At 42.4% G+C, this 25,070-nt stretch overlaps 3 protein-coding genes across 6 annotated transcripts; 2 read left to right on the top strand and 1 right to left on the bottom strand.

Moving 5' to 3' along the window:
• Window positions 1–407: 407 nt before the first annotated feature.
• Window positions 408–9,836, top strand: LOC107270368 (chromatin assembly factor 1 subunit A). Of its 2 annotated transcripts, none has more exons than XM_015745309.2 (11): window positions 408–560; window positions 702–1,102; window positions 1,212–1,303; window positions 1,412–2,196; window positions 2,296–2,447; window positions 2,525–2,943; window positions 3,007–3,176; window positions 8,057–8,205; window positions 8,277–8,328; window positions 8,415–8,553; window positions 8,633–9,836. In XM_015745309.2, the coding sequence occupies exons 3-11, from the start codon at window positions 1,222–1,224 to the stop codon at window positions 9,532–9,534; spliced, it is 2,850 nt and encodes a 949-aa protein (XP_015600795.1). In that variant the 5' UTR covers window positions 408–560; window positions 702–1,102; window positions 1,212–1,221; the 3' UTR covers window positions 9,535–9,836. The 2 variants fall into 2 exon arrangements, with proteins under 2 accessions (XP_015600795.1, XP_024943502.1); XM_025087734.1 differs by having other exon boundaries at window positions 447–560; window positions 1,021–1,102.
• On the bottom strand, window positions 3,458–7,897 carry LOC107270369 (Krueppel-like factor luna). 3 transcript variants are annotated; one of them, XM_015745311.2, is made up of 4 exons: window positions 7,271–7,897; window positions 4,486–4,744; window positions 4,054–4,418; window positions 3,458–3,973 (listed from the first exon to the last, which is right to left on the bottom strand). In XM_015745311.2, exons 1-4 carry the CDS (start codon window positions 7,274–7,276, stop codon window positions 3,674–3,676), a joined length of 930 nt encoding a protein of 309 aa, XP_015600797.1. In that variant the 5' UTR covers window positions 7,277–7,897; the 3' UTR covers window positions 3,458–3,673. The 3 variants fall into 3 exon arrangements, with proteins under 3 accessions (XP_015600797.1, XP_015600796.1, XP_024943503.1); XM_015745310.2 differs by lacking the exon at window positions 7,271–7,897 and adding an exon at window positions 5,170–5,993; XM_025087735.1 differs by lacking the exon at window positions 7,271–7,897 and adding an exon at window positions 4,968–5,117.
• A 9,479-nt stretch (window positions 9,837–19,315) lies between the features above and the next one.
• On the top strand, window positions 19,316–24,187 carry LOC107270366 (cilia- and flagella-associated protein 43-like). The gene has a single exon (XM_015745308.1). The coding sequence runs from the start codon at window positions 19,316–19,318 to the stop codon at window positions 24,185–24,187; it is 4,872 nt and encodes a 1,623-aa protein (XP_015600794.1).
• Window positions 24,188–25,070: the final 883 nt, after the last annotated feature.

The following is a 25,070-nucleotide window of genomic DNA, read 5'->3' as shown; positions in this document are numbered from 1 at the left end:
TAATTTATTAATATTTCAATTTGAACGGAATTTATTTTCGATATTCTACTATTTCAATTCAATTTTTATCTACCGGTATATTCGGCGAGATTTTTAATAAGCCTCAATTTTATATTGTGTATAAATTTTGAAAGTAAATCAAGATCGAATAATATTTAGTAAACATTGGTTGTCAAGTTGGCACTGCACTGTCTTAAAAATGTTTCAACAATAGGCTTTTTCAATAGTTCTTAAGAAGTTCTATACTTCCAAATCTCGTTCTAAGGGTTGCTTTGGATTTCAGCGGTGAGTAGCGGAGAACCTCTGTCCACCAAACTACGCGTTCATGATCTCGTTCAGCTTAGCTACGGCGGAAATGCTTTATCGACGGAGGCAATGACCACATAATCCTACTTCCAGACTCGCCGCTACGATTTAGCGCCATGATTTTGGTATCGTCCAAAATCGTAGCGTTGTGCGTCTCCTTATTCATCTCTGCCTAAAATCGTAGTGTTGTGCTTCTCCCTACTCATCCCAGATTCCAGCGGCATTCACCAATGAGTTTTCATATGAAAACTTAAGTGAGTATTTATACGGATTTCGCCCAACACTGTTCGGATTCGGTGTATAAACTTTGTTGGTCCCCTCACGCTGAGTTGAATAAGGCCCGTCTCCCAAGGTACATCGCCATCTATTGTCGAACTTCCAACCTTGATGATTAGGACCAGTTACTGGCACATGTACCCCATTGGGGATACAGCCATAAGGAAAGGAAGGAAGGAGGATCTCCCTACTCATCTGTGATGCCTGCTTGGATGTTCTCTCTCTACGTACCAGGACAATATTCTCGGAGCTTCCCCTTCTATAACGTATTTCCCGCGTATTTCGTTACGAGCCGACTATGGCTGTTCTGTAGCTTTATATTAAAGTTTTTCATAAAATTGTTAATAGTAAATCTGATAACTATTTATTTTTATTACCTTACTGGAATATTTTTGCCTTGAAAGATTTCGCGTTCTATTCAAATTCGTATGGTTATAGTTATCGAGTGTTGTGGATTCGATAAGCCCTTTGTTGCGTTCGACTCACTACACGAGGATTAAGTTTATTTGACATGCTGAAGGTAGGTTGTCGTATATACTACTTGACTTTAGCTTATATCATATAATACCTTTAAAAATATCGTTATTCTTTATTTACCCTCACGAGAAAAATGTATTCCATTCTTACAGCTTAACTAAAATGAAAGTTATGGATGTTGATATGAATGATCAAGATTGCACCATAGAGTTGGTTACACCGTCAAAAAAAAAGTTGAAGCAAGGTAATTATGACTATTTCGTATTGAGTCTTTTAAAGGGATTTAACATATTATTTTAATTGTGATTTTTGTAACAAGTGTATGATAATTATGGAACTGTTTCTGTTTCAGGACGGTTGCCTTTTAAAACACTCAGTTCTGTGGAATCAACTAATACTGTATCTAATAAAAAACGAAAATTAAATTCTCCATCTACAACAAGAAGTCCTAAAGTGGTTAAAATTACCACAAAAGAAAATTCCAAAAAAGATGTCACAAATGATATAAGGGAAATTGAGTATGATGACATTCATATTATAGAGTCAAAAAGTGAAGAAAAAGAAGATGAAGCAGTCAGTGATAAGGACACAAAAGCAAGTTTCTCTAAATTGGCAGAGAAGAAACAGATAAAGCAGAGACCGCTTACCAAATTTTTACAGAAGACTTATAAGAAGCAAGATAGTAATACTGAAGAATTAGCGAATACTGAGAATAAAAGTGAAAATAATGAGAATACTGAAAAACCTATGGAAATGGAGGATTTAGTTTCCAAGAGCAATGAAGAGCAGTCTAATGAAAATGACAAAGCGAGAGTAAATGAGTTTGAAAAATTAGATTTAAAAGATAAATCAAGTGACACACAAAAAGAAAATGGGATTGATGATAATACCAGCAAAAATTCTGATACCGATTCTGATACACCATCGTTATCCTCTGAAGATGAAGAAGAAGACGAAGAAGAAGTGAACGAAAAATCTGATGATGAATCTGATGAAAAAGATAAGTTAAATGATTCATTAACATCAAAGGACGCAATGAAATGTGCTGTTGTCAAAGTTAAGAAACTAACTCCAAGACAGATAGAGAAACACTTGGCTAGCGTTAAACGTCGTGAAAGGATGCAGCATTTAAAAATGGTAAGATTTTATAAAGTTACAAGTATCGCTTTCTTTTTGTATACTTTAAGTCCATAGAGATTTGAATCATTTTGTTAATTTTTTATTGTTAACTAATAGGAAAAGGAAAAAAAGCGTTTAGAAGAACGGGAAAGCCGTAAAAGGGAGAAGCAATTGAAGCGCAAAGAGCGAGAAGAAAAAGAGCGCGCAGAAAAGGAACAAAAGAGGAAAGAGAAGGAACAGAAGGAACTAAAGAGACAAATAGAAATAGAGTGCGTTTGTTTGTCGTACTGTGTGATGATTTATGAATATCATAAAAATAGATATATAACAAATAATATTCTTGTAGGCAAAAGCAGAAGGAGAAAGAAGCGAAGGAAGAGGATCGTCGTAAACGGGAGGAAGCAAAAGAAGAAGAGAGAAAAAGAAAGGAAGAAGAAAGACTCGAAGCGGAGCGCAAAAAACAGAAAGCTGCTTCAAATTTCGCCAGTTTTTTCGTAGCCAAAAAGCAAGAAAACAAATCGGCGGAAGAGGAACATATAAAGATTCAGAATTTCATGCCCTTTGAAATAAAAGCTGACATGAGAATAGCTCCGCTTTGCAGAAGAAATTTAAGTGAATCAGAAAAAAGTGAGCTTGATAAAGTGTGTGCAGGTGAATCCGTAAGATGTCAACTTTATTTGGAAGAAATAAAAAGTGGTTCCAGAGCAATACGAACGTTCGGTAGAACGTGGCCCGCGGAATCGAAAGACGACGTGATCCTAATCGGTAAGCAAAAAATTGATCTACATCATTTAGACAGGCTGTAAAAATGAATTATATTTCGCATAGATGACGATGAAGAGGACAACTCGAACGTAATCGATCAGAAAAATTCTTCGGTTAGTTTGGGCAGAGCAAAGCTTTTGATGTTCAGGGAGAATCGGCGACCAGCATATCGGGGGACATGGCGTAAGAAGAGCGAAAGTATCACAGCACGACGACCATTTGCCAAAGACACGGTGAGTAAATAGAATAATTTGCAAGCTTGTTTGCATTACATGTTTCGTTATCAGTAGATGGCATATGCTTTGATTATTTTCGATTATTATCCAGTTTATAAAATGTCACATTTCCTATTAACAAATCCATATTTAACATTAAGTATAACTGCCGGAAGAGTAGCTAGAGTGTGCTAGTCGTATACCTACGTAAATAGATTTCTCTTTCAGCTCAATTAGAGGATTATTATCTTTTTAGGAAAGTTTCTTACTATCAATCTGTGACTTAGGATATTGCGAGGCTTCATTGATGATACGGCGTTGCCTTTTTTTCTTTACCTTTTTTTTTTCATTCACGTAGACTTACGAACTAAGGATTTAACGTTGATTCTACTTACATACGATACTAACTAATAGAGTATTTACGGAGCCTCAGTAGGACAATAATCGCGGCCATAAAAAAAAGGAGGTAAAATTCAAAATATCGAAGGGTAGACAAAACTTAAGAGAAACATCCGCTAGAGTTCTGTCGGCAAAGCATTCACCTTCCCTGGACGAAATTCTCTCGATCCTTGAAACAAAGGATATGCATTTTTACGATGCACTTTACGATGCTTCGCCAAATGATCGCTTCGTGCGAATCTTTTGGAGCACATCTCGCAAGGATAAGGTTTTACTCCAGAATGTGATCTTCGGTGTCGTGCCAATTCGTCGGATCTGCTGAAGCGCCATCCGCATCCTGACCAAGTGCAGGCGAATGGTTTCTCACCGGTGTGGCGACGAAGATGCGCCTTTAAATGAGAAGCCTTTGCGTATACCTGTTTCAAAAATTATAATTATTCTTCAAAATAATTACTTGGGCCCTTTCAGGATGTATAATTAATCTATTAACGTTTACCTTGATACATCCTTGATAGGTGCAAGGAAAGCAACGGTCCTCGGCCGCATGAGCCAAACTTCTATTAGTATAGTCGTGAGTTGCGAGAGCTGCGTTAGCTGCGGAAGAGAGTAACAGACTCTCCTCTAGTTGATTATTGTTGTGGTCCATACCCAGGGAATCTTCCAAGGCCCTAAGGTCGATCCCCAGTACCAAGAGAGGCTCGTCGTGTTGCAATTGTGTCTTCGGTTTTGGTAATGGCAAATGCAGAAATCCTTCGCATCCTGGAGTGCAGAGCGGAGTCCTTTCCGGTAGGCCAGCATTCGAACTCTTATCCAGGCACCATTCCAATTCCGAGTCTAATTCACTGAGCTCGCTTAGACAGCCTGCAGGCAAGAAATGAGTATTTCAAAAAAATGATCTTGATGTTCTATTTAAAATGTTAATACTCACTCGAAGACGTGGAGGCATTGGTGGTCCAGTCGCTCCAGGGTGTTTCAGGTGAGCTTGTCAAATTCGTGTAACAGTCGACAGAAAATCCAATAGGATTCGTGGGGTAATCGATGTATTCCGAATTTTCGCTTAGCGGCGTGGTACAGGGCGTTTCATGGTCGCAAGGTAAAAATGAGGTGCTTGGGGATAGCAGATGATTTTCAGTATCTGGTCCATTCATATCCAGGCCCAGGGCCGAGAAAAATAGTTCGTCTGCAATCTGGATTGAGAATACAAAATTATATGAAAATGCATATATTATTATATGCCGACTGTCAAGTTTGCTTCCTGAGTGACATAGGTAAAGGATGATTGCGTACGAGTGACTAACGATAAAATAAGCTTGACATCGTGCGACATACGTGTCACGTGATATAACACATTCGCAGCCCATCAAAGGATGGTCTCCTGCGCTTGTGTGTGATTTTTCATATTTTTCGTACAATCATAATGAATTATAGGTCGCTCGACGTCTTCGCATATGGGTCAGCGTGCATCGCGCGAACTTCAACAGCAGAGGCCTCTTTATCGTGTAGCACTGATCTCAGAACTTCTCGTCACACCTTTCATGAACTTTAATGTGCAGCACAAGAAGCGTCAACGGAAGGAACAAGAAATTGTCAAAGTTGTATGAAAAATACTCACGTCAAACATGGAAGAATCGAAATTCGTACGATAAGAATTTTCAAAAGTACCGACCGGCTCGAACATCCCGGTTACAAAACACAGATCCCTTTACTTCACCTCAGTGCCGCCTCGACCCGGTGCATTCTATTGTCTTGTATCAATGATTCGGATGAAAGGACGCGTCCGGAATGATCCTTAAGAATCATCGGCCTTAGCCACGTATGGTCCAACAATGGCCGGACCCTCTTTTGATCTTGGCTAAACTTGAACTTTTGAAGTTGGGGATGTTACGCGCACGAAGGACCTTTTTAAACTGGTTGGCGATCGAGAGTAGATCGAAACGACGTCGCGTCGGGACTCGACGAGATATCAAGTTTGTGCCACGCGGTGCCGTCACCGGCGTTTCTCCCTTGGGACCCGTTGGCCACGGGTTCCAGAACGGCGACGGTCCAGACGCGTCCCTGCTTCGCGCAACATGCTCACTATTTTCAAACGTTCCCCAAATGGCTGCTAATTGGACGATAAGCCGATTACCCGTTCGATATTTATGAGCGCGAAGCGTCCTAATTGTCCTCCTGCGAGTAGCCTTTCTTTTTATTAGCACAAAAGACATTGGTCATTCATTTATTCCGGTAGGATCATTTCACCATATATTTTGATCACTTCATTTCGATGACAGCGGCTTCCTAAGTGGATTTTCAAGTTAAATGCTGGCATATTCCTCTTTTCTACTGGATTCTCTATGGGTATTTTTCTTTACTGATGATCGCAAATCAAGAACGACTTTGTATTATAGTATACACCTTGTATTATCTTTTCAAAGTGGTAAACCGTTAGTAACGGATTTCAGACAGAGAGTCAGAGAGAGAGAGAGAGAGACATTCTCTCATTCTCTTTGTCTCTCTCTCTCTCTCTCTCTCTCTCTTTCTCTTTTATCGCCCAAAGACTGGGGAGGAAAACGGATACGTTCCAGTGTTGGCTGGTGATGACGCGCAAGCGCTTTCAGCTTTTTGGATCTTGTGTCGATCGAGTCGCATCGTGGGTCGTATTAACAGCCCTTTTCACTTCTGTTTTGTAACTCTCGAATTGCGTAGCCGTGACGCTGATCGATATCAAGTGACGCAATCAGACCGATCCAGCCTCTCTCCATTCATTATAGACAGATCACTCGGTAGCATGTGCAACTGTTTTTCTTTTCCTGCAAGCTGATCCATGCCATTTCTTTGTGCGCTTTTTCGCCACATTTAATCTCGATTAACCGCACGATCATCGCGTGCGAGATCCTTAAGCCGCATACTCGATTTCGCTTTCCAACTTAATTTATTGACTTCGCATCCTCACGGCGTGCGCCACATGCTGAGGTTGTCCGATCGAACCTAACAATAATGATCCCATTCGCGCTCCTAGTCATCGTACCGATCAGAATTATGCGCTTTATTTCCTGATACGTAATTACCTGCTGTGAATTTTACGTCAACGATACCCTCGGGGGTTACAGGTGTATCCGTAGAGGAGGCGTCGGTCCAATTGAGAACGTTTTTTTCATCGACGATAAGAGTTATTAATTTCGTCCTGCCAAGTCTTACCATACCGACTGGATGGATATGCTTTATGAGATGCAGCTTACCCCAAATGTATGATATGTATTTATGGTAAATGTATAGAGATGCGTGACAGCGTGAATAGTGGTTTTTTTTTAATCTATAGTCTACGGGGCAAGGCCTAATCTCTATGAGGCATGAAACAACTATTACAGATGGCCCGATGGGTGACAACACGCTGTAAATAATGACAGCCACTTCAGGCTCCCTGTTATAACTTCATTGCATGTGCGAGATACGTGCCTTCTTCTTTTCTCTTTCCATTTCGCCTCCTCGACTCTTCGGATGCATTCACTTAGACCCTCTATCGCTCCTGTGACTGCTTTCATTTTTGCGTCATACCTGAAGGCTCGAGTATCTGCTTCGCGATATGGGTTTAACGCATTCTGTACTTATCGTGTAAGCGTGTCGATGCTTTTCTTGCGATATCGACAATTGTTCATTATTTTATCTGAGCAACGTTTTCACGCTGAAATAATCTGCCTAATAAAGATTTATGACACACATTCCCAACGTACCTTCATATCGCTGCCAAAAGCTGCATGCGTGCGCCAATACTTGCTCAAGATCAAATTATATTTCGGGTCTGATAACGCTCTGGATCTACCGAACAAGATTGTTTATTTCACTCAAGAATTTATTTGTTGTTATATCAGACTCTGAACCTTCGCAGTTGTTCACTTTATTAATAATCGGCAGCCAAGATGATTCTCTCCAGAATTTAAAGATCCATATTTTCAATTTCATTATTTCTTCGAGGAAATGCCCATTTCCTTGCTAGTGGACACTTTCAGTGTATTCTCTATCAACTGTTCACAATAAATCCACTAGCTTCCTTAGTTAAGTTTTATCATAATGGTAACAATTGCACCGGCTGATCGCAGCGTTGGACTAAAATCACTACTGCACCTACGTGTTCAGTGGCAACGTTCATCTTAAACACTGGATTCTTAATAGGAATGACAACTCTTCTGATTTAACTTTTCAGCCATTGAGTAGCCTGAGTGACTAACGAAGTGGAAATACTCCACGGGTACGTCTCTACAGGACACGTTCGAAGCTCTAGTCTGATATCGCCCGCCGAGGAAGTACTCCTGATACGAACGTCCTGCTTATTCATCAGTGGCTCTGCCTGTAGTTGATCATGAAATTTATAGGAGGAATTAAATAGTATAGAGATTCCTAATAGATCACGACCTTCCCTGTTTCCTTAGGCAAATTTTTCCATCATTTCGACGAAACGTGCGTGGGAGTCTTGAATTTTATGGAACTTCAAAGTGGATCATGTATGTTTTTTTTTACAGAAATGGTTCGATTACGATATTGATTCTGATGATGAATGGGAGGAAGAGGAACCGGGAGAATCACTCAAAGGGTCTGATGATGAGAAGGATGAGGAGAACACGGATGATAACGAGTACGACGTGGATAACGAATTTATGGTACCTCATGGGTGAGTGGTCAGAGCGATTGGTACTATTGAAGGTTAATTGATCTTTTTTTTTATTGACATTTTTATTCTAGATACCTCTCTGATGAGGAGGCACAGCCCGACGAGGAAGAGACAGAAGATATGGTATGTGAGATATCATATGATGATGCTTGAAATAATATATTCTGTGTTGTTTACGTCACATGTTGTATCGTATCTTTTTTTATCAGTCCCCAGAGACGCAGAAAGTGAAATTGAAGATTTTAGGTGAACAGTTCGAGGAAGAGAGAAAAACGAAAACTGCGAGGATCAAGCCAAAAGTCATTGGGTGCATTTGGCAGGGTCCTCTTCACGAATTCCCAGAGAGCAGTAAGCATTGCGTAGAATCTAACATGAATAATTGTAAACGAAATATATTTAACAAATACAATTGTTTAACGATGTTTAGCTATAGAATATCTCAAGCAGTTCTTATCTGATCGGCAAGCCTGGATTCGAGAGATACCGATAACTCTATGCGCCCCTAAAGAGACTGAAAATCAGAACGTGCAGGATATCGGGACGCCTTCACGATCAGAGAAGGGTTCATCGAAAAAGACTAGAGTACCGAATGAGGCGATACCTGATCTCATTCGATTAGTCCATGGAAATACGCATGCTCGTCGTTTCCTGGTTAAAGAATTTATAGCCTTTTGGAGTAAACAAGGCGAAGCCAACGATTCCCAATTGTCCAAAATTAGCGTTCTGAGGAAAATCAATGAGATCGGTAAATGGATTGCTTGTCCGGAGGAGGGTCCTATGTATTTGAAGAATTGCTGGTACGTTTCTGAAGAAATTCGAAGTAGATACGGGAGCGAAGCTGCTATACCGAATCGCTGGACCTATATATTTCCACCTAAGAGGAAGAGTGAGGTGGCTGTGGATGTCGTGGAAAGAATTGAAAAGGACGACAAAGAGAAGGATAAGGATAAAGAAAAAGAAAAAGATAAGGAGAAAAAAAGAATTCCGTTGATAACAGCTTTTACGAAGAAGATGACTCAAGAAGAGATGCAAAAGCAATTAAGTACCAAGAAGCTGACACCAGCACACAGCAAACCTCCGAAAAGAGTTCCTTTAATATCTGTTGGGAGAGGGGAACAATTTCCAAAATCGTCTAGAATCAATTTATTCCCGAAGACTTCAAAAAATCTGGATAACTGCGAAAACAGCGATGACGAAATTATGATCATCGAAAGTGTAGCGGACGTAAATTGTATCTCTGAAGGAAATAATGAGAATCCTGAATCCGAAGAAAAGGACTCCTATAAAGACAAGCCTGAAAACGTCACGACAACAGAATCGCCGACGTAGAACGTCGTACACGAAACGACAAGGGACAATATACGACTATAAAAAAACCTGTAAAATGGAAACAAAGAAACAGACCACCTTAAAAGAGGAGCTAACAAGAAATGTCATGTTCTTGAAATTTTGGATTACTTTTGTGCGCTCTTCATTATTGATCTATCTTTTTTAGAAACGATATATATTTACGGCAAAATATTTTTGCAAGATTCTGTGCAGTCTTATTTCAAATGGATTTTTATTGTTAAATTTAAATATTTGTCATACAACTGTATTAATAACTTATAAATCTTTTTACGCAAAGTCTATTTTCCGATAGCTTTTTCAAGTTACATTTTTCATTCAAACTTATGCTATCTGCATTGCAAGATTCTTACTTCGCGATTCCTGGACGTAAATTGGTTTAAATCAGGGTTTTCGGAGCAATATAATGTATCGATCTTTCAGATTGATTCAAATCGACACCATGAAGACTGATTCATCTAAAATTTTTATTACAAAAAATATGTCGTAAAAAATCACTATAATAGTACATTACGATACAAGTGCGCGAAGTACGCGATCACTTAAGTGGACGCGTGTCGTATACTACTTTTTTTAACTCTGTGTGCGAAATTCCTAAATGTTGCGAAACCATGAGTATTAAAGACAATCTCATGTTCCGTATGACTTTACCTATAAGTAGCGTTCACTTATGAAATCCCGTAGACTCTTTGCGACTAACCTATTTTTCCAAACTGAACAGCAGCCTTAAATTCGTCCAACTTCTAGAATTTTAACCCTTGTCAGAATTCTAAATGAACCAACCATTTCCGACCCTCCAACTTTATATCAGCGGCATTTGGAATTTCTTTTATTTATCAAAACATTATTCTCCGAGCACTGGTCAGCACGGAAGTGCGTTGTTCGAAACGTCATTCAAATATTTAGACCAAGGTCCAAGTGGGAAGGCGGTTGTTACTAATTTTTGTAATCTACCCCTGTAAGTTTCAAAAGTATCCCTTTTTCTTCCCAATGGAAATGGAAAACTGACCATTGACGGCAAGCCAAGGTGGATGGTCGTAGAGGAAATTTCACAGCCGGTAGTTCAGAGTCCGATTAGCCTCGAGGCTTTCACCGGGCCGTCGAAGCATATGGTTGGAATAACGAAACGCGCGCCTCAAGATTGCCGCAATTATCGAATTACATTCTCGAGATTTAGGAGCTGAACATTTGGCATAGTAGAAATCCGCAGAAACGCCGAAACGCTTGCTTCCCATTTGGGCTGTTACATTTTTAATTTTTATTCTGATTTTTTGACGGTTCCTTTTACATAGTCATTGCGAGAGAAGAATGTTGCGTTCCTTGAATACGCGAAGAATCTACAGGACTGGATATTTTCATAGAAAAAGTTAAACGGTTTCTTAGCTAGAGTATGATTTTGGTTTCTTGCCGTCCACGATGTTACATTCACCGTCAGGCATCTTAAGTAATTGCTCGGAGATCATTGCTCTCGATGGCATCTACTTCCTTGGAGGCATCTTCGCGATGCTTTGTTTTCTTTTTTTTACAGATTTCTCTACATTCTACCAATGCAATTGTTCGTAGAGAATTGCCCTTGTTCTTTAAGGGGATTTACGTTTCCTTGCTTGGAGTTCTGCGGAAATAGTAATGACGATTCTGTTACAATGAATTATAATCACGATTTTTTAATACAACACTTGAGTTTCTGCCGGTAGCAATCTGCAGTTAGTTTACTTTGGGAGATATGAGCCACATTGTTCTTGAAGATACGGTTCCGGTCCTTATGTTTCGGGTTTCAACCATCTTATAACAGTCACATTGCACAGGTTCTTTGCAGTCTAGTTCTCGTCCTAAACTAATGGAGTGTAGTCAAGCCGCAATTATGGCTAAGTACAAGTAACAATATTTCCAACGTACGAATATTTTCAAGTCCAGATCCTTGTATTAACATATTGCGTACCGCATAGAAATCTCTAAGACATACGCCAGGGACCGCAGGTTTTTGGGAAAACTTGCCCATTACTAAAAACTTCACAACTTTATTATTTATCAAGTAATTTTTGTGAAACTTTCAGAAATTCTAAAATAGAATACAGTAGTGGACACAATATATGAAAGTAGGTGACATCTAAAGACAGCGTGTCAAAAACCCGAACTACCTCGTGATCGGTCCGTAGCAGATGCGGTACGAAACACGAGAAACTCGTGAGCGGTCCTTAATAATAAAATAAATCGTAGGTAAGACTAGGATATAATTATCACGACGTCGACCTGACAAATAAACGAATTGCCATAATGTTATAGCATGGTAACATGTATACCAGGAGTCAGTTTTTTTTTCTTTTTTCGAATCTGCTCGGCAAACAGCCAAAGAGGTTACAAGAGGCAGCCGTGTCTCTATAATAGAGGAAAAGACCAAAGTTGGTCTGTATTCAGAAATGACGGTGGATCGGTGGAGGATGATGGCTTAGAGGAAAGTAGCGTAAAAGAGTAGAGTGGAGCAGAGAGTAGATACGAAGGCTATAGAGAAAATGGTAGCCAATGGCGTTGGCTCGACGTCGCTGCTACAGTATTGAACGTCTCCTACGTGGGGTCCAGGTCTCCGTCTCTCTTACTCTTGCCTTTCTCACCCTACAGAGGTTCGTTTTCCTCCGGTAGCAGCAGCATCACCAGCAGCTCCATCTCGAGTTCGGTGCCTTCCTCTCGTGACCCTCCGACATCCTACCCCTCTCTACTTCTATAGGAAGCTGGATACTGGAGGGTGTAGAAGACCCTCCCGTTTTCTCCCAGAGGTCTTCGCGCTACTCCATCCCTTCCTCGCGCTATCTTGCAGCTCACACCAAACTCTTTCTCTGTCACTCGAGAATGGGGAGGACCTAGACCGTGCGAGAGAGGCTGCTGTCGAGATCAAAAGTGGAATGAGAGTCTGAAGCAGTCTCCCTATCCTCTCATTAATATCTAAAGGGGGGAGAGAGAGAAAAACTCTAGAGGTCCAGTAGAGACCATAGCCATCCCTTGGCACGTCTTTGGTCCAGTTGGTATCCCTTGGTACCACCCTGTCCTTCGAGAACTCGTATCTCAGGCTATTTTCTCTTTTCTCCCAAGAGCAAGGAGGAGACCTCATCGTTGGCCTCTGCCTAATTGAATACTCGGCGTACGATGGATGTGCGGTGTCAGTAGCCAGGCGCTACCATGGCTTCGCTGTTAATCGACGTATTACGCTGCCTTTACGCTCAATTATCCTACAAATGAAACATTTGGCTCTCAAAATGTACTATAGTTGGATGATGATACTGACGAGCCAAAGGTACCCTTGACTATTTTCTGGCGAATTGGTTGAATCCCGTCCTCTCTTTGTAGGTAGGCTTGGGGCGATTAATTCTTTTCGGGACGAAAACGCTGAAGAAGATGGCCATGGGCTGCAGCTGCTGGATCTTATGCTAATCCCGCCCCCGACACTAACCCTCTGCGCGCATCACATGAAAAAGTTGCTCGTTACACGCGCGTCCATAAATCTCCTTCCAAAGCTTAATCTGTTCTTCGCCGTGCCGCGGAAAAGTCTGTACGGCGGCAGGTGTAACCTCCTCCTTCGTGTAGATTTTCATAATTTTTTATCCTTCGGAAAAGTTTAATTTCCAGCAGGGTGAAAATCTGTACAAGATATCATGCAGCTGCACTATTGGTCCTGCATTTGAAATTTGCATTGTCTCTCGAGGACTTTCGAGAGCTTTGTTCTTGTCCTACAAATGTTTTGTATCTCAATAGGGCAAAGTCGAAAACGCGTCCATGTAGTTCAACGGCCAGGTTCGGCAATGCAGTCCAAGTGGCAAATCTCTGGTATCCGCAAAGAGAAGCTTTGCATAGCGTAAGAGTTTTCAAGACGGAGCACAATGCAGATGGAGCGTGTGGGAAGCTTGGGGGCGTGTGGGCCATTATGGAGATGGATCTTCGTTCGAATAAAGGCGCTCGTGGCGGGGTAGTTTGAAGTGCTGGCATGGGAGGCTCAAGGGAGGACTCTAGCTGGTTCTAGCAGGCTGCCTTGGGGATGGTAGGTATAGCTCCTGGCAATATATCACCCCATGTCGTCCGTGAGACGCGAGTAAGCCTGTCGGCCGATGCCCACCTTCTTCCTTTCTACCCTTTCTCTCCTTTCTATCCTTCCTATCCTTCCTATCCTGCCAATCCTTCTGGCAACTGTTCAACCTACGAATCAATAGATGGATACCTCAGGTTTCCTCCTTAGGAGACACATTAAAATCAACCTCCTCTTGGGGATCCTGCATTCTGATGGATCCGGCTAGGAGAAATGTGCTGGTCAGAGCGGTTTAATCAAGGAAAGAAAAGGAAAGAAGACGGAGTCGAAGGTGAACGTGGAGGTGGTAGAGGAGGCGGAAGGTGGCCGGAGGTTCTAGAAACCTGGATCGATGTGTCGCCTCGTGTCCAGCGGTCGCAAGCGCAAGCGCTCTTTCTCCTGTCCTCGTCCTGAGGTCCTCAACGCCACTCGGAACGACGTTCCTGATTCGCCAAGCCACTCTGCTGCGACAGTCCTCTCGTTTCCTTGTCACTCGATCTCGTTTTAGGTATCTACCCTTAGCCACCCTCGCTGCGACACTTCCTATAGGTCGCCGCCCTTATTCGAGGGTGGGGCTCTTGTACTCCGAGACTATCGAGAGGCGGATGTTTCGATCCTAGAGCAGTTTTCTTAAAATCATTCTCCCGCGTATATCATGTTTTCAGAATACATTCTGATCATTCTACAATCATAGGACCTGCAATATTTCGTTAATTTTATAAGACAGGAATGAAAGAGTAAAGATTCTCGGTAGCGTGTACCGAATATCTTTATTAGGTTATTAGGGTGGAATGATTCGAAGTTGCCGGTCGTTGGTTGAAAAATCATTTTGATGCAAATAGCGAAAGATGACTTGATATGTACGGAGACATTTTCTAGTGTCCGCCTACCATCCCTCGTTGCGTCCAGTGTAGAATTGAAGGTGGGGCTGTGCATCTGTGTAGAAGTGTGTAGGTGGTGTAGCTTGGGGGCGGCTGGCAGAGCTATAGGCGTATACATATATATAGGGTCTCTCCGCGTCGCAGGCAGTTTCCGTCCTCGTCGAGTTGGAATGTCGTTCCTCGACCCTGCTGATGGGGGACAACCGGCGACAGCGCGTATTGGTCGCCCGAAGGGACTGGGGCGTGGTAAACCTCCATCGTGTCTTTCTGTAATTACCCGGTTTACCGTAAAACCATACGATTTCAATAGAGATATTTAAAAAATCCCTAATTAAATCCACGCGCTTTAGCGCACTTTGTTAATTGATTTTGGCACGAGATACGAATTTGTGAATTCCGGCATAATATTATCGCTTAGATACACGATAGTCGGGAGGAACATGATCTATTTTCAAGGATGCCGCAGTACAGTCGGGATCGTGGGATCAAGGTAGCTGAAGACTATTCGGACCTTCTGAAAATACTCTCACGGCAAATATGGCCCTGTCGTGTTGCGGGATAATTGGGACACTGTGTATTATCGCTTGCGTGCCATACGCGGGGTGCAGTGTGATTGGATAGGCGGAGATGGGTCGCGCGAGATAGCTGACCCTAACTAAGGTAGAAATGGAGGGTATATCTCCGAGGACCATCTTCTCCATCTGCAGCAGCATTACCTATCTACGTCATGGTTGATGCATGGCGTGGGCGTTCCTGCGTTCATACCAGAGGTTCTCATTTAATTATAGTATTGAGCTATCCACCAGTATGTTCAATCATGGTATTCTACATGTGAAAACTTCTCTGGACCACCTCCCTAGGTTCTCTATCACTTTTTCCTGGAGGTCTCGAAGCCGTCAGCAACGAATGACGTGGATCGATCGTTCACTTCCTCCAGAAGTAGACTCCACTTTCCTGACACGCATTCTCGTCTAGGCCCCAGACTCAGCTCTTACGGGCGGAAAAACAATTTTGTTATTACGACAAAAGGTATATCAGTGATACGCGCAAAATATTCTATTGCCAGTGCCTTTTTTTTTCGCCAAAAGTAATGAATGATTTTCCAAGATACGAATAATCGATCCCAAATTGATCAGGTCCCAGACCAGCCTACGGCCATTTGGTCCGGGACCTAATTGATCTGGAGAACGAAGAGATTTCCTTTTCTGAAGGAAACCGACTGTATCGCGTCTCAAATTCTTATTGAAATAGCGATTATTGGTCTCTGACAAAACTCGTTCTTCCTGAATCGTATTTGCGTCAAATTACAATTTTTTTTTTTTTATTCATTTACATTTTTGTCTGAGCGCATCAGTACAGAAAGTACATGTCGGATTATAAATCACGATGTTTGCTGGGGCCTTTTGACGGTCCCACAGTTCTATATCTCGCGTCCTATACCTTATAATCCATAGCTTATACCTTATGCTATAGAGTAAATCTTTGTCCATGAATAGTGCTGCGTCTACCTATACATATCCTCTTGACTCGCACGAATACACCATATAGGGGAGGGGCATGAGTCCTCATTAACAGGTTATTAATAGCTTACCCAGTTCATATTAATGACAGACGCATCTGCTTCCCATAGCTGGCATTTCGAACTTCTCTCCACGTCCGTACAAGAGATTTTCCATTGTTTCCCATACTGTCTCTTATAGTCTCTCAAGCAATTGGCACAACACGCGTAAGAGAGCACGGAAGGTTCAACAAAATTAAAACTTCCTTTAAAGTCCCGTTATTTGCGCGCCGAAGTCTTTTTATTTCGAATACGTAAAAAGAATCAGATTACCCAAAAAAAAAAAAAGAAAGAGTCCGATGCATCAAAGCAACGATGTTCGGTAGCTACGCAGGAGTCTTCTTGGACCTGAAGCGTTCGCGTCCCCCCAATTTAAGGGGTATTCAGAAGCGCACAAAGACTCCGGTAGTCCATATGTCATCGTGGCAACTCTATGGTGGTTAATCTTTTGGTGTTCCTTAGGTCGCTGCGTCGCTGGTATGCGGCGCTGCATACAGGATAAAGTAACATGCGCGCATGATGCATTTATATGCGGTGGATGCACCGGGACAAGAGAGCCGCTCGTTCTAAGCGATGGCTAATTGATGTTACCTCGTAAGAGCTCGTGTGTGGTCTCCGGGTCGTGCATCATCCTCTAAATACACGCACGATTTCGAGAGGGAAATATATTCGCCAACTTTCCAATGGACCCTCGCAGCATCAGTTGATCCTTCCTTTCCATCTATTTGAACGCCGATCAAAATGGCAGTAGTAATTGACGCTACCATCGTGAAACCGTAACTAATTTCCGAAGCGAGCGGCACAGCTGCTTACTGGACAATCAAGACTACGAAAAAGAAGAGGAAGAAAAATGATAATGAGAAGAAAAGGAAGAAAGGAATCGTAGTTACTCATCCGAATCTATTCGAAGCGCACGCTATTATTTTTTACGGTGGTTCACAAGAAAGACGGTAAGAGAGGAAGAGGAGAAGCTAAAGAAGAAGAGGAAGCCGAGGAAGAACGAGAAGAAGCAAGAGAAGAGCCGAGTAATTTGACGTTTAGCGATTTAAACGTTCGTCTGTGATCGCCGCGACGCATCTATAATCTCCGAGCAGCTTCGACCTCTGAACATGCGAGGCAAAATCCAGCTGCCGAGATGGGAAGGACTCGTCCACTTGACGTCCGACTATTTCGATTCTCATTACGTTTCCTCTTTGCGATGTTCTTTGCACGCGCTGGTCTCTCAGCGTCCTGGCGTCGCGGCGTCACGGTGTCGACAGCCATTCGATAAAGTCTTCAGAAACGGTCACGTAACGTCTGCGTCTACCTGAGAGCTCCGCGTGACAGTAGGGGAGTATAAATAAGTGATACAGCAGCGCGTGTACCTAACTAAATAATGACATAGTAATTTTCATGTCGCGCACAAGCGACATCTCGTACGGTTAATTAAAGCGAATCTCCGGTAATTGGCAGCCCTGCTAGGAGCTATCTGAATTGAGAATGCCTCGGGTATATCACGTATGTGGATACATATATCCGGCTCTCACGATGCGGGATAGTTTGACACACGCAGAGCCTGATGTGCTGGCATGGAATGCATCTCCATGGTAATCGGTGTGCATCTCAGAGGTACGTCATACGTGTGCATGTAGCTAATAGCTGGCTATGTGGAAACGTATCTACTTCAAGTGGGATATATCTACCACTCGGAGGTTCGGACTAAGTGCGAGTTTTCTTCGCTTTCTTTTTTCTTTTTCTTTTTTTTTTGTACTTTTTTCCCCCCTTTCTTTTATTTGCTATCTCGGTGAGCGCGCGCGCCCTCAGACACACCGTGATTACCGGGAGGCAGTTCTAAGTCGCTGCCTTCTTCATTCTCTCCGTCTCGCTTTCTGACCGTACAGTAGGCACTGCCTACTACCTGAAGACTTGCCGAGGGATGGATGCTGCTGAATAGTCGAGGAATTCTGGTTGCACGAGGATCGCGAGGAGCCGCGGATCGATTCGACCTGGCAAAGTGAACTGAAGTGAAGTGAGGACGGTATGGGAGATAGTCGAGGATCGGTAGAGCCGAAGCGAGGAGCGAAGAAGCGGACTTCTGAAGGGAAGGAAAGAAGGAAGGAAAGAGGAGGACTGGCAATCGGAGGATGGAAGAGGGAGGGTGGAAGATGGAAGGTAGAGAGAGGGCTCGAGAAGAGCAGAGGTTACTTTTAATGTCTCGCGTCACGCAGCCCAAGGCACCGTGAGCCTCGCCTCGTCTCCTTACTAATTTGGCACCAATTTCCAGGCAACCTCTCAAGCAAAAACTAACCGAACCATATACCTCTATACCGTACTCCCTGGGCTCTGATTAAATGCTACCCGCCATGCTCGGACTGTTCCCACACTCTTTCGTACCGGGACAGTGCACCAGCACCACGTGCGTGCTACAAACTAAAATCCGAATACCTGGGACCAGATCTTCCGCCAACCCGGATGCTTGACCCCTTCATGATGCAAGGACCAGTCATTAACGCTGTCCGAACGAGTTTGCAGAAAGTTCGGCAGTCGATGGGTTCTTGACTTACGCGTTTGGCTCCCTTATGTCTGATCCCGTAATGGGTAATAATTCATCGAGAGAGAATTCTTCAGCAGAATCGAAGATATTGGTTAGCAGTGAGCCCTATTGGTAAATATCAGGAATGGGGTTACTGGAGAAGGTCGATTTTATCGATAGTTATGCAAATACGAAACGCAGCAGGCGTCACTTTAATGGTAAGCCGATCCATCAGATCCTTGCGAACGTCGTGGTATCGTATCCCAAAGAGTAGAAGCCTATGGACGTTTAGTCGGACAGGCAGGCAGGCAGGCAGGCAGGCTGTTAGGTTAGCTCTTAGGTGAGGCAAGGTAAGCTAAGGCAGCGAAGAAGAGGCAGTCAGGTCGGTAGGCTTCTACCGGCAGTATATCATGGCGTAAGGATAAGTTTTTGATCGGCCCTCGCTCAGATGACTCCCTGCTGCTTGACCTCATCACGCCACGCTATGGGGGTCTTTATAAACCACCATCGACTACGCGTATCCTAATCAGCTTTTGTCTTAAGGCTGCTTAACTCCTTTAAAGCCGATACCTGCTCTCGTGCCAAAAGCCAAACGGATCAAAATAACTCCGAGTCGATTCGGGACTTAATTACCTTCGCATTGAATTTATGGCGGGGACCTTTCATTGTTTTTCTCTTTATCGGTGCCACATGTGCATGTTTTAAGTGACAGTTCGCAGTTCGTCTGTATTGAGAATCCATTGATATTCAGACTCAGCAGGATGAACGAAAGTGAATGGAGACCTTGCTGGATTCGTGGTGGAATACTTGAAGAATTCACTTGGATTGGCAAAGATGTTTTGGCATGGACTTCGGGATTCTATATAATATTTTTTAACGTTGTACAAAATAAGGTTAGTTTACGTTGGTGCTCGAAGCAGTCTACTGGCGAAGGAGCCAAGTGCATATCGGGACATCCGAACCTCATGCTGTTTGCGTTCTCCGAGAAAGTTTCAAATCCCAGAATTTTGATCCAGTCATATCCGTCTATGAATAAGATTATAGAATTGACACGTGGTTCTGCCAATGGATATCTGGCTATCACTTTCACTACTCGGGATTGGCTGGTCTCCTTAGGATCATTGCCACAATTCTCATTGATTATCTGGTCCTGGCGTACTGGTGAGAGGATAATCAGCGTTGATACACAGGCTAACAATTTGGAAGGACAGAAACTCAGGGCGACATATCTGGGCAAGTGCTTAATTGCTCATCTGAATCAAGAAACTGGAAATGTTCACATATGGGAAGCAAATACTTCTGGAAAAACTGTACTCCTCACAGATTATCGTATCAAATTTCCGCATCTCGTAAAGGCACATGGAATGGATTGGGGATATGATTCGGGAACGCTTTTATTAGCAATCACTGATAAGCGCTCGGATGTTTATCTGTGCCATCAAGACGGTACAAATTTGCAACGGGTCGTTATCACGCAACGCTGTCAGGAATGTGTCAGCGATCAGTTGCCAGAAATATGTTGGTACAATGGTGGAATAATATTGAAGACAACCTTCTGTCAGATACGTTTTTACAGAAAAACTGAAAAGAATCAATGGCGAAAATTGTGGTATATCAAAACCGATTACACACCCTACAGTCTAAGATCGAATTCATTTAAAACAAATCGTCTGTACTGTCACACGCGCGAAGGCGATCTCTTGCAAATATATTTTGCGGAAGGTCAGGATACAGCCGTTCTAGAGACTCGTTTGGAATATGGCAGAAAATATCGTTTTGCGAACTTTCTGTATCCTTGGGGACATCATTTAACAGTCACCGACGAAACGCGCAAGCTTGGTGTTATAGATGCGCATTTTGGCAAAAACGTGGCTGAAGTTAACCTACCGTTTTCCGATGGCATATCCGAACACGTGACTCATCCAGATTATCCAATGGCAGCGTTGACCAGTATCAGCGGTGAAATTATTCTCCTGGGTTTGATTAACCCAGAGGCGCCACAAGTCATTTTGCATTATCAGTTACAAACTGACTGTCTGGATTTGCTCAAGTTTTCACGCTGCGCTAATTATGTGATAGCAAGCCAATCAACAACTGGCAATTGTTTTTGTATTGAATTATCACACACGAGGCCCTTTGAAGTGGTAGCACAACTACAGGCAAAACGACAAATAGTAGACGTATTGCTGTACGAATCTCTCAGTGGATATTTGAAACTACTTGTACTTCACGTGTCATCGAAACAAGCTGCCATCGGTCATCAAATAATTCTCTATGATCAGCCAGTTGGTCAGTTGCTGTTTACTGATCCTATCTATATGTTGGAACTTGGCAATGGCTTCAGGTCCTTACATTACAGTCCAGATAGTGAAACAGGTTTTATTGGGACCCCTTATTTGTCTAAACAATTGCACGTTTTTGAGATGCAAGAATGGAAGGACGTAAGTCTTTTGGATGCTCTCAATACCGGGCATGAGGTACGACAGGCTAACATATTTAGTGACAGACATTGGATTGGTACCAGTGCAATGGATGGTCGTGTGGTTATCAGAGATAAAAATATAAACAGCATTGTAGTTAAATTGATGCCTCATCATAGATGGGACTTAGGTTCTAGAAATGTGTTTATGGGATTATCTGGTGACTTGATAATTGCCTTAGGCTATAATGGTTCCTTAGTGGCCATGAAATTGTCTAAGGACGAAGAACCAGATTCGGCTACCCCAGAAAATGTATATCGCATCAATTGGGATGAATACACTAAACACAGGGATGTTATTCTGGCCGATTATGGTACCCTGGATCCATTAATATCTGAAATGCTGATGAGAACTCCGGTTAATTTTACGGTTGACGAAGGGTCGTTGAAACTATCCTGGATAGAGTGGCGATTGCAACAAGAAGTATCTGAGGAGGCTGAAGGATGCGCTTCGAACAAGGATGTCATTAAAAAAAATTTTAATGCCCTTAGATATAAAGTGACCAAACTCTTGGACATCAACGAGAACTGTCCGGAAATTGAAAGATTGCCATTATCAGAATTCGACCTGGACAAAGTGACTCGTGAGCAGAAGATGAAGGTTGCCAGGGATGAGAGAGAAGATGCAAGGCTGGAACTGGAGTCGAATTGCATCTCGATGGATCGCGTGTCCAATTGGCTGAAGACGACTTTCTGGGACCCCCAAAAAGTCAAGGGCCAGTCGATTTTCTCGATATTCGGTAGCATCGAAGTCACGAACTACGCCTTTGTTGCTGAACATCCTCACGCTCAGGAATATCTTAGGTGGTCCCAATTCTCAAAAGATGTTATATCCAATATCATGGAGAACGACAGCTTTTGCCCATGGAGAGTTTACACGGACTCCCAATTGAAAATTGAACTGAATAAGCAAGTCAGACTGCATCGCAGCGACGAGAAGCAACGTATAGATGCACTTCTCTTAGCTGCAGAAGAAGATGAGGACAAAGGAATAGATGCTGCTGAGATTAATAATCAAAGAGCAATGGAAGGTATGACTACTTATAGATTCATCGAACCCTCATCGCATTTTCATCCACAATTTAGTGTCTATAGCTTTTGTCATATGATCTATGACAATAGAAACTTGGTACAGGACTGTATGAATCTACGTAAATACTTCAATAAATTATTTAATGATATGTATGGCGTGAAAGAGCGTGAAATGACGTTCGTGCAAGAGAGAAATGAGAGATTGAGATATATTGATTCCGAATTGAATATTATGTTCGGTCAGAATATTCCGGAAGTCCCAATGGAGCCAGAATGGCATCACAAGGAAAAACCAGAGAGCATCATTAGAGTCATGGAACAGGAAGTGAAGGCGAAGCCATACATTTCTCCATCTCAACAGGAAATATTAGATAGACAAACCATGGAAGCAGATCGACTGAGGTTGCTTCTACTGGCTGATGACTTTCGCGAGAAGGCACTGATGGCAATGATGGATGGTGTCCTGGAAGTGCGCTGGGAGGACATCATTAAGAAGGATGAACCGAAGCCTCAGTGTATGCTAATGAAAGAACCGGACGAGTACACAGCAGAAGATATACTTTTGGTACAGCAATACGAGAGCAATGTGGAATTTCTACAGCACGAGCGAGAGAGATACAGGAGAATTTTGGAATCCGATTTCCAGAAAGTCAGCGGACTTCTGAAGGAGGGTATTGATAAGTTTAACAGTCGTCTTCGTGAATTCTTTCAAACGAGACTGAAAGTCGAAGCAGCAACGCTTCAATTGAATTTGCGCTACGTGAGGATATGCCTGAGGAATTTTCAACTATTGAAACTCTTCATGGAGGATGACCTTATCAGAGAGAAGATCGCTTCGAAACAGAAAGATTTATCATTGATAATGGAACATGTACGTATCTTACAAAATTCTACTACGGAATTGCGCGTGAATTTTGAATCCTTCTCTTATCGTGAAAAGTCGATAGAAAAAAAGTTCAGGTCAGAATTTCATACCGTTGGTAAGGGATTACTTGAATTGTTGATAAGGCAGTACAAGAGGAGACCTTATACAGTACCAAAAGAAATATTGTCCTGTGACCTATTGGAAGTAGGAAAGTGTGCGGCAACTTTCACAAAATCAACCCTGATTCCTCAATCTTGTATCGATTATGTCAAAGCACTGGACCTCTTAGATATTCGTCCTGCAACATTGCCACAGTCCATAGACTCTGGGCACTGGGACCATCTGGTCAAGGCACGTCGACACAAAATAGAAATGGAAATGAAAATAAAAGCGATAGCTGCAGATATATTGGAAGCGGAACATACTATCATGGAATTAAATAAGAAAATTACAAGACACAAAACCGAGATAGATAACCTGAGGGAGCAATTGGGCAAACTGCACCAGGACAAGATCGACTTTGCTCAGAACGTGGAGACTCAATTCGTGCTGAAGATGGGCCAGGTCGAAATTCAACCTAATGGGCATCTTAGGGACACGAGGAACGCCATCTTCATACCCAGATACGAAGTCGAGAAAGTTAATCAGGCGATATTAAATGCAGGTGATAAGAAGTTACAGGCCATGACCAGGACCATTAATTTTCATAGAGGTATACTCATCAAGGAATGGACACACAAATATTTCAAAATGAAAATTGAAGATTTACGGGAAGAATTGTCCTCTATTGCAAATGTAAATGTTACTAGAGATATTCAAGTATACTTGAAACGCAAAGCTAAGAACATCAAGGATGATAAGATTGCGCAGCAGCTGGAACGAGAACTAGAGGTGATGCACAGAATCTTTGAAAAATCCTTGAAAGATTGGCTCCTCAAGATGAATGATGTTGATAATAAGATCCAGACAACTAAGAGGAATAATTCACTCCTCGACAAAAGTATTACGGAAACGAACGTAACTAGATGCGAAATGGAATTACAGAGAAACTTGACTGCCGAGGAGGAGGAAGAAGAATGTCGCGATGGTAGGATGAAGATGATCGTGGAAAGATCAGAACTGATGAGGAAGCTCCAGGAAAATTATGCTGAGCTCTTGGTAATGCAAACGGAACACGAGCTTCTTCGTCTACGGAGATTTCCTGCACTTGATTGTTTCAGGACTCTGTACGATGACGTTAATGATAAACGAAATTAGTGTTGATACCTTGTATCTGTTCGATAATCAGTGAAAGATATGTCAGTGAGAATAAAATTTCATCTAGTTATTAGTAAGTCCAGATGAATTCTTCGGATAGATGCATACGAATCAATTTGATCTGAGAAATTCCCAGGTGGCCCTTACGCTGCTATTTTATGAGAAAAGTGTAAAAGTGAAAGATCATCCAGCGACGATTAGGTATCAAATATGCTTCTAGTTTTCCAGTAGGTTTTTATGTTTGCCCGCCTTTTGATCTTATGGATTCAAGATAGGCTGCTCCCAAGTAAACATAGCGATCAGGGCTTCGGAGCGGATCATTGTCACGTGACAATATAAATATTTTTATTAATGACAATATGATTTTTATTGATGGACGTAGAAGAGGCTGCGGTTTCACAAGCATCCTACTAAATATTTGGTCTCTTGAAATTTTTCACTGTCATCTCTTGAGGCCCCTGCCGTCGGTAGTCAACACACACGAGTAACGTTCAGGACATATCGCCACGAATCGATTAATCATCAACCTGCTGCCAACATACGTACAATATAACTGCCAGCCAGCTGCTCTACAAGGACAGAATTAGAATCGTCAAGCAAGAAACATCGGCATACTTTTCTTGCATCTGCCAACCTCAACCAACCCGATGATCGTAACTGCAGTCATGGCAACGAACATTCCATCATCTGCTCCTCAGTTTTTCCTCTCTTCTTATTTCCTACCAATCATTTTTGCATCTCCTCGTTATCAACGTCCGTCCGTTCGTTTAGGCAGACGCTGCGTTTTTACTTCAAGTGAAAAAAAGGGGCTTGAGTCAAAAGTGCGGTATCGGTGTTTTTACCAACTGAAATTCATCGTATAACACGTGCCTGCCCCCCTTTC

The sequence above is a fragment of the Cephus cinctus genome, unplaced genomic scaffold (genome assembly GCF_000341935.2).
Source record: "Cephus cinctus unplaced genomic scaffold, Ccin1 Ccin1_scaffold0736, whole genome shotgun sequence".
NCBI lineage: Eukaryota > Metazoa > Arthropoda > Insecta > Hymenoptera > Cephidae > Cephus > Cephus cinctus.
This window is presented reverse-complemented; position numbering and strand designations above follow the sequence as displayed.

Excerpts from the sequence above, each read along its gene's own strand:
- LOC107270368 (XM_015745309.2), top strand. The coding sequence starts at position 1,222 with ATGAAAGTTATGGATGTTGATATGAATGATCAAGATTGCACCATAGAG. Across the intron at positions 2,197-2,295 it reads GGATGCAGCATTTAAAAATG|GAAAAGGAAAAAAAGCGTTT; the intron begins GTAAGATTTTAT and ends GTTAACTAATAG. Across the intron at positions 8,329-8,414 it reads AGGAAGAGACAGAAGATATG|TCCCCAGAGACGCAGAAAGT; the intron begins GTATGTGAGATA and ends TTTTTTTATCAG.
- LOC107270369 (XM_015745310.2), bottom strand. The coding sequence starts at position 5,235 with ATGTTCGAGCCGGTCGGTACTTTTGAAAATTCTTATCGTACGAATTTC. Across the intron at positions 4,745-5,169 it reads TCGATTCTTCCATGTTTGAC|ATTGCAGACGAACTATTTTT; the intron begins GTGAGTATTTTT and ends TTCTCAATCCAG. Across the intron at positions 4,419-4,485 it reads CAATGCCTCCACGTCTTCGA|GCTGTCTAAGCGAGCTCAGT; the intron begins GTGAGTATTAAC and ends TCTTGCCTGCAG.
- LOC107270366 (XM_015745308.1), top strand. The coding sequence starts at position 19,316 with ATGAACGAAAGTGAATGGAGACCTTGCTGGATTCGTGGTGGAATACTT.